Source organism: Austrofundulus limnaeus, unplaced genomic scaffold, assembly GCF_001266775.1.
Source record: "Austrofundulus limnaeus strain Quisiro unplaced genomic scaffold, Austrofundulus_limnaeus-1.0 Scaffold3, whole genome shotgun sequence".
In the NCBI taxonomy this organism is placed as follows: domain Eukaryota; kingdom Metazoa; phylum Chordata; class Actinopteri; order Cyprinodontiformes; family Rivulidae; genus Austrofundulus; species Austrofundulus limnaeus.
The window spans coordinates 5,139,520-5,147,732 of NW_013952405.1; the positions used below are offsets into that span (position 1 = coordinate 5,139,520).

At 43.1% G+C, this 8,213-nt stretch overlaps 1 protein-coding gene across 3 annotated transcripts in view; it reads right to left on the reverse strand.

Annotated features, from left to right (window-relative positions):
- Positions 1-8,213, reverse strand: part of fmnl3 (formin-like 3) — a 37,910-nt gene that overhangs the window by 8,448 nt on the left and 21,249 nt on the right. For all 3 annotated transcript variants that reach the window (XM_014018729.1, XM_014018721.1, XM_014018710.1), the window contains exons 7-20: positions 7,366-7,474; positions 7,154-7,230; positions 6,667-6,760; positions 4,961-5,035; positions 4,569-4,679; positions 4,332-4,481; positions 3,692-3,793; positions 3,185-3,527; positions 2,784-2,870; positions 2,564-2,688; positions 1,593-1,795; positions 1,211-1,514; positions 1,046-1,126; positions 827-956 (exon numbers count right to left, since the gene is read on the reverse strand). In XM_014018729.1, coding sequence (XP_013874183.1) covers positions 827-956; positions 1,046-1,126; positions 1,211-1,514; positions 1,593-1,795; positions 2,564-2,688; positions 2,784-2,870; positions 3,185-3,527; positions 3,692-3,793; positions 4,332-4,481; positions 4,569-4,679; positions 4,961-5,035; positions 6,667-6,760; positions 7,154-7,230; positions 7,366-7,474 — 1,991 coding nt within the window. The remainder of the gene's footprint in view (positions 1-826; positions 957-1,045; positions 1,127-1,210; positions 1,515-1,592; positions 1,796-2,563; positions 2,689-2,783; positions 2,871-3,184; positions 3,528-3,691; positions 3,794-4,331; positions 4,482-4,568; positions 4,680-4,960; positions 5,036-6,666; positions 6,761-7,153; positions 7,231-7,365; positions 7,475-8,213) is intronic.

Consider the following 8,213-nt stretch of genomic DNA (forward strand, 5'->3'; position numbering starts at 1 on the left):
CTAAATGCCATGGGAATATATATTTTTATTAAGTTTATTATGTTTGTTTTATTAGTTCATTGTTCCCCGTGCATTTTTAAAAATAAAAAACAAATTAACAATTTAGTAAAATTTTTTGAGGACCCCCAMGATACCTTTCACGGACCCCTAGGGGTCCTGGGACCCCAGTTTGAGAACCCCTGTTTTAGACAAACAAAACTGAAAATCATTGTAGTAGTAGACGAAAATTCAAGCTGGCTATCAGCTAACGTTAAATAGATGTATTGAGCTAAAAACATTTTGTGGTGTAGCCAAGACTGACTGTTAATCTATACTAAGGGCTATAATTCAGCCTTTTAAATACACCKCTGAAAATTTATATAGTGGCCGAGAAAATTATTTAACAAAATCTGAACGTAAATTCTAAATCCAAGATGGCCACCAAAGCTAATTTTAAATGRCTATAACTCAGCAATTTTGTATAAATATTAAGCTGAAAAAATTTGGCTTGGTGGTAGAAGTGAGCATTCTCTATGKCATGCTGAAAGGCTAAGGGCTAATGCTAATTTGAGAAAGATATATACTTCAGYCAACTTTAGACATATAATTGTTGCTTTATATTAATTTAGTGGTCTAAATGTTTTTCTTTCTTCACACACTGATTGGTTCCCTCTAAACCTGACAATACAGCTGCTTGACAGATATCTACTGCGTTTTTGCTGTATCTGACCAACTTTTATAAACACATGCAATCCCCAACCCACTTGTCATTTGAGGGTGGCCAATCAGGTGCCAGGGGTGTCACCTCGGCTACTCCTCTGACTCCACCCCTGGGTGCAAAACCTACCTGCTGCAGCTTTATCCACAAAGTGCAGTTCATTGTAGAAGTTGGCCAGTTCGGGGTACTTCTCCTTCACAATAAGAGCGATGTAGTGAAGCAAAGTCATTTTTCTGTCTGTAGATTTGGTGTCCAGCAGCTGTGTGTGGAAAAAGAGGATATTAATGACATGATCTTCCAACAGCGAGAACAAAATGTTTTTTTCTTTCTTTTTTCTTTATTACTCACCAGATCAAGACTTTGTAGTTTAAAGCCATAAACACAGCCTCGTTTGCTGCTGTTCATGTAGTTTCCCAAAGCCAGGATGATCTAAAAGCAAACCACAAACAATCATTGTATGTACAACACAGTTAACACTAAGTTACAGTAACTGTGAAGTTAACACTTCTCAACCTCGAGCATCCTCTTCAGCTTCGGYGAGGACTTCACCGAGCCGGAGGCGGCGATGACTGCGTTGAGCTGCGGCGTGAGCATGTTGATGTTGTCGGCGAAGTTCCCCACGAACGTGATGATGTTCATCCTCTGGGTGAGCCTCTCGATCTTGCTGAAGAACAGCATGAAGCGATCCTCCTCGGCCAGCTGGTCCAGAGGACGCCGCTCRCGCTCGTACTGCCGGAGCACCTTCACCTCGCCGTCGGTGGGCAGGAAACGCATCAGGCACTCCACGAAGTCCACCGGCAAGGCCTTAAGGTCGAACCTGACGAAACACAGCACAAATCGGTGGATTTACACGGGGAAGCGGTTCGTTTCATTAGCGCTCGCGGCGGAGGCGTACTTCTCTATCGCCTTGCAGATCTCCTCCGTGGTCTTGTTGGCCTTTCGCAGGGTGATGGCCAAGTTCTTGGAGCGATTGGCGTCGAGAAGCGTGACTTTGTTTGCTGCTTTCTGGGCTACTTTGCTCTTTGTGCAGGAAAGATCCACAACCGGACCCTGTGCTCTGGTCTTAAAAAGCTCCTCGAACTTCTCCAGATCCAGAACCTGCACAAGAACAACTGTTTACTCTGTTGGTCCAGACTTCCTAGGACTTCAAACTTCCTTATTTTCTGTCTCAGACCGGAGATTACAAACAATGCTGTTTATCCTTAAGTCCTCCTCAAATTTGGTCAATATGATTTAAAAGCACATTTTCAGATTTTTAACATTTTAAGATACATTTTATTTACCTGGATCATCCTGATATCATGAATGGTTCCAGAGATATGCCTGAAATTTGTCTTTCTAATCAAGATAACTCATTGATATTTGGTCTGAATCCTATTTTCTGGTTATTCTAATGAGGAATTTTTGATGTCATTTTAAAAAAGAAATCTCAAACAATATTTGAATATTAAGATTTATCAGCCGGAAAAAAAAAAAAAAGCTTTGCTCACAGGACAAATCACAAAAATTTAAGGCTTTTTTGCCCAAAGTCGTGTTTTTTGTAGCTACTGCTCAAAAAAGGGCTTCAAAAAAATTTCTCTAAATTTATATTTCAGATATCTAATTTAAATGACCCATAGATATGGTACTTATAAAATATACTTTGAWAAAATGTTGCAAACAGTTTAATCACAATACTACAGCTGTCATATTTGTCCACATACAGCTTTGTGACTTAATCCTTTGTTTGATGTGTCACATGTAATCATCTCTACATAATAATAATAATAGTTTAGAGAAAATCRTCTTGCTTCCTCTGAAACCTCGCAAAGGCACAAGAGAAGTGTTTTTTTTAAGCAAGCATCTGCGTTATAAAGGCGAACGTACCTCCAGCACGCGCTCATCGTCAATCTCGTTAAAAACTGTGCCGTTGATCTGATTGGGCTTCAGGGCCGTCCAGTTAAAAACAGGCAAGCGGAACTTGGTCTTGATGGGCTTCTTGATCCTGATAGCTGTTGAGAACAGTTCAAACAAAATTAAACAATGCTGGAAAATCTAAAAAAAWAAAAAWAAAAACGTTGGAGAAAAATAAACAGTTTGCTCTCACCGGACAGGCCGACGCTCAGGATGACCGAGGGAGAAGCGTCTGGCAGAGGAGGAGCGGGAGGAGGAGGAGGAGGTGGGGCTGGGGCAGCTGTGAAGAAGGTAAGAGGATTTTTCTTAATCGTGCTAAAAACTTTTAAAACTTAATCATCTAACTAAATAAAGTCAGGACGTGAGGTTGAAACAGCTTTTCTGTTCGCCCAAGCGTGCAGGAAACAGTTTTTTTATTGGTTTCCATTTCCTGTCTGGGTCAGACGAGCTGTGCTCTCACCCATCACCTCACTTGGCATGASGGAGCGCTCAGTGGAACTGAGACTAGCCCCTCTCTGTGAGTCCAACATCAAATAAAACAACAAAACACCAACGTGTCATCAGAGCTAACCCCTCTGAGTCAGGGTGCATCACCTGAAGCAGACGGCAGAGGAGGGGGAGGCGGAGGCGGCGGCGGAGGAGGCGGAGGAGCTTCACTCGCCGGCGGCAAGCCGGTGTCGGCTCCTCCGAACTCCGCCAGCCCGGCCGTCGAACCCAACTGGCCGACGTTCCCCAGGGGGATCCCGAGTCGGCCGCCGATGCCCAGCGGCTCGATGGTGATGTCGCCGTCGGGCCTCTTGTGCAGGCGGATGGTGCCCTGCTGCTCCAGCTCCAGGAGCCGCTTCTCGATGTTGAAGTGCCTCTGGAAGGCGGCGTCCTTCTCCTTGATCATCCTCCTCAGGGTGTTGACCTGGGTGTTGGTCGACTCGTACGTCTCCTGCGCGGTCACCAGGAGGCGGCAGAGAGCGCAAAAGTGATGACTCCACAAGTTTTTAGAGAAACATCCTGTTTGCTCCTGACCTCATTTTTCTATCACAGCAGATTTAGCAGTGTGCATGCGAATCTGATCTTATTTATTTTTTGCAGCGGAATCATACTGACCCGAACGGCTTGCAGGTCCTTATCTTTCTGGAGGAGCAGCTTCTCCAGGTCGGCAACTTTCATCATTGTTTCATTCTCAACCTCCAGCAGCCTCTCTGTCACCTGGGGAAGAAAAAAGCAAAAGTGATGAGCGGGCATTTGCCCCCCCTGCTGCCCTCCCTCCCTCTGTCTTCACTGCATAATCAATAAGAAATAAGATCCAGGCAGCAGCATGATGCAGCAGGAACAAAGCTCAGTTTTTAGTTTTTGTTTGCACCATGTTACACATGTTGCTCAGGAATTCAGAGAGAATCTTCCCGCTGATCCCCCCCATCATTCCTGACCCCTGAGAGCAGCAGAGTTTGTTATGAAATTCCTCATATGATGTCAGGGGCTGCCTACGACCTTTCCATGTGAAGGAGGCCCTTCTGCGCGGCAGCGTGGGACGCACAAAGAAGAATGGCCCTGCAACAATAATAATAATACTGTTCCCCGTGCAGTATTTTCCCAGCATTCCTCCCCGTTATTATCCCGGGCCACTTGTGAAAAGCAAACAGAGCGCGTTTCWAATTGCCACGTTAGAAACAGACGGGCTAAGCGCTTCCACAACAGTCACACAAGCAGCGCAGCGTTGGTGGTCTAGACTGGGTGGTGCGCTCACGTGGGACAGGTGCTCCTCCAGCTCCTCCACCTTCTCCAGCGCCGCGTTCTTCGTCTCCGCGTCTTCCAGGAGGCCGCCCACATCAAAGACGTTATCCAGGTAGGCCTGGATCTGCACCGACAGCTTGTCACTCTCTGTGTGTTTACATTTCTGACAGGAGAAAAGACAAGTTCGGATTTATTGACGCGTTACCATCGCCTCACGTCTCTGCGTCGACCAGAAAGCTGTTTTCTTTACCTCCAGATAGTCATCGAGGCCCAGCTTGGTGAACTCATACTGCAAATGGACTCTGAAGTTCATGTCTTCGACTGAGTGGACCACAATGTTGATGAACTGCATGCAAGCGACCTGGACCAGAAAAAACAAACAGAGCGAGACCTCGTTCATACCTGGGGTTAATTCATGATCTGTATCTGCGTAATCACATGTAATCCATGCAGCTTTGCCTTTACACCTGGTGGTAAAAAGTGGTTTTATTCGTGCAGATATCCAGATACAAAGCAGATGTTAACAGCATATAGAATGTAGTATATATGTAAGTATCAGATCCAACAAAAAGTATCTTTTCTGTCAGACACTCAACAAAATATGATATATCTACAGTATATATAAAGAAAAGCTCATCCTACCATGAAGTCAATGTTTCCCTCCTCACAGCGGAAATAYTCCATGAGTCTCTCAAAGCGATGCTTCTCTTTACAAACCTGAAACAAAAAGGAAAAGAGGAAATATGTTTTTGCTTCTTTTGATCTACGCTGGTACAAACAAAACATCTAAAACAGAAAAACGGGGCCAAAATTAGACGTTTTACTGTCCTTTTTCTGCATCAGAATGTAATAACTAATACGACAAATGTTACATTATCCTGGAACGCAATATAGTATTTTGTCATGGATCCATTTTTGAAGTTGTGTGTTTTCTTGTACTTTTCCGCTTCATTTCTTTGATATCTTAAAATAAAAGTTTCTTTAAAAAGGTGAAAGGTTTTTCATTGCTGAGATGTWGGTTTATTTTACTCTGAAAACAAAACTTGAAAGGACTTCCTGTTCTACCAAACAACACACTAAGGAGCACTAAGGCGATGCTTCACACGCTTTAGCATCTTTAGCATTTTAAGCTAATGTTTTGGTTAATTTAGCTTTAAGACGTTGCAGCATGTGATTTTTACATTTCAGCTATTTTTTTGTTTTGSAACTTTAGCTTTAGGCTAGCTTTTTGCTGTCTTTTTCTCCAGTGTTTTAGTAGAGTTCTGCACTTTCCCATTTTAACAACTCAGTTTTAGTTTCTTCAGTCATTCAGTGCTCAACAGTCACTTCATTTTCACAGAACATTTTATTTCTCTACTATAAAGTAGATAAAGCTGTTTCAGTGTCAGTCTCAATTTATTGTACGCTGCATAGAATGAGTTATATTGAGTGAATTAATGTTCTTTGTGTCCTTAAAACACCTTGCAACAGTATTTACATTTAAAACATTACTGCTGCAGTTCAAATGCAGCCGTGGTGTTTTGACGAGACCTGTCACCTTGCATTAATGCATCGTTTACTAAAATAACACTGCAGAATAATTAGCATGTTTGCACTGGTGGCTTGATTAGCTGCTGCGTCTCTCTGGGGATTCGGGCCCAAATTATCCTCTTCCGGAGTTTAGAAGACTGAGCAGCCAGAAACTGAGAGGTGAGGAGAACCTCTAAGGTCCACTGGTTCCCACCGGGGAACCGATCCTTATCATTGTTCAAGGTTGACTCACATCTGGTGTCTTAATGAGACTTAAAACCACCGGCAGGCYACCACCAAGTTATGCTTACAGCCAAGGGAGGTATGAAACTTAACCTTAGTTCTTCTACACRGAGACTTTGGCTTTCAGGCCACTTCTGAACAAAAGTTGTGGCAATTTAGTAAAAAAGGGGAGTTAATTTCAACATTATGCTGAACTGTAGCACTGAATGAGCTTTCTGGAAGGCAGAAACTGAGGTTTTAATGCTAAAAAAGGGAGAAAAACTGGGTAAAACGTTAGCTAGAAGCAGTAAAAGGCTAGCCAAAACCTAAAAGTAGCATGAAAACGTAAATAAAGCAACTTGCAACAATAATGATTTTAAAGGAATGGAGGATATCTTGATGTATTTTTATGCGAGAAAACATCTAAATAAAGTTTTAAAGTGTAAAAGTTACAAAAACCAAAAAGTAACAGCGCTCAACTCTTGAATGAGATGAATGTTTTGATATTTGAAAGTCTAAAATAGCCCACAGCCTGCAGAGGTAATTACAGTGTGAATATAGTGAATATAGTGAATGCTAAAAGCGTATCATAATTCTGAGAAAGTTGCTTTGGGCACCTCCTTGAAGTTGTCGAACGCTGACAGGATGATCTCGTGGCCTCCCCGGACCAGACAGACAGCAGCAAGCAGCTCGAGGACCAAGGCTTTTGTCCTGAAAGTACAGGAGAAGCTGCTCATTACAACCCAGCTAAACCCAGCTTAACTGCAAACAAGTAACGTGTGTGAAGCTATTTGGAAAATCCTGCAAATATCAACATTCAGTGTGTAAAGGCATAACCCATAGAATTMTTTTTTTTCTTTTTTTGCTTTGTAAGTGTCAGTACTCCCAGCCTTCATTACAGAGCGAGGTTTACCACTAATCTCTCTTTAGTAAACATTCCTCTCACAGCCTGCGCACACGCCTCTGATCCTCGACTTCAGAGAGAAGCCGAGCCCCGTGAAGAAAGGCGAACGTATCATATGAACCGGCTGCAGGGTTTCCCCTATTGTTAGACCCCGGTGCTGAGTCTGTGGTGGTGGGGTGGGGTGGGTGCACACTGCTTACCTCGGGTTCTTATTGTTCAGACTCAGGGCAATTTCATTGACGGCGTGCGCATGAGACATGACCATATTGAAGCCGTACTGCATGAGGAGACAGAGAGAGAGCAGGATGTGGTCACAGGACACAGTGTATATATTCAGCACAGGAAACGCATCATCTTATCTGCGTGGAGCTGTGCACAGTGCAGTTAAAGTGTAGGTGTAAGGACTCAGTACCTGGTAGTTCATGATGGCTCGCAGACACATGATGCACACGTGCACGTCATCTTTTTGACTCACGAGCCGCGAGTTCTTGATGGTTTTGCTGTTTGAAATGGTTCCATAGCTGCAACAGATGGCAGAAGTTGAATATAACCCTCAAATATTAAGCTGTTCTGTTTTTTCTCTCTCTCTTTTCCTGTTTTTTATCTGACTTTCTTATGACTCGAGTTAAAAGTGAGTCTCACAAGAAAATGAGAAAGAGAGAAAATTACAGAGAGCGAGAACTAACAGAAAAAAACAACAACTCTTTTTGAGGTTGCAGATGCATCATGGGAAACGCCTGGTTTCCTGGCGGCTGTCATCAAACCAAAATGTGCACACACACACGCACACACACTGTTGTTATGTAACAGATCTGAACAGCCATCCTGTGCACACATTATTCCTTTTCCTATGCAGCCTATAAATGGCCTGAACTGGGGGTTTTTTTGCACATTTTTATTAAATCACCACATTAAAAAGCCTAAAAGTTTATCTCGTTTGTCTTTTCTTTTTTTCCTAAAACATGTATTCAAATTATTTTTCATCAGACTTGGCATCGAACAGCCCTGACTTCTGTGAACTTCTAACATCTGGCTGCTGCTCACAGCTGGAGAYGGTGCAGATGCACATCTGGACAGATAAAGGAGGACCATTACCAAAGCATAAAAAAGGTTAAAGCTTGTGTTTGATCGAGTTTGCACGGAGAACAACCAAAATCTGCCAACGCCAAAACCTGACACAAAGTTACCCCAAACTTTTCTGCATGCTAATATGTGTTTATGGCATTCAAAGGAAGCAGAGCGAGCTGGTAACGGGGGTGG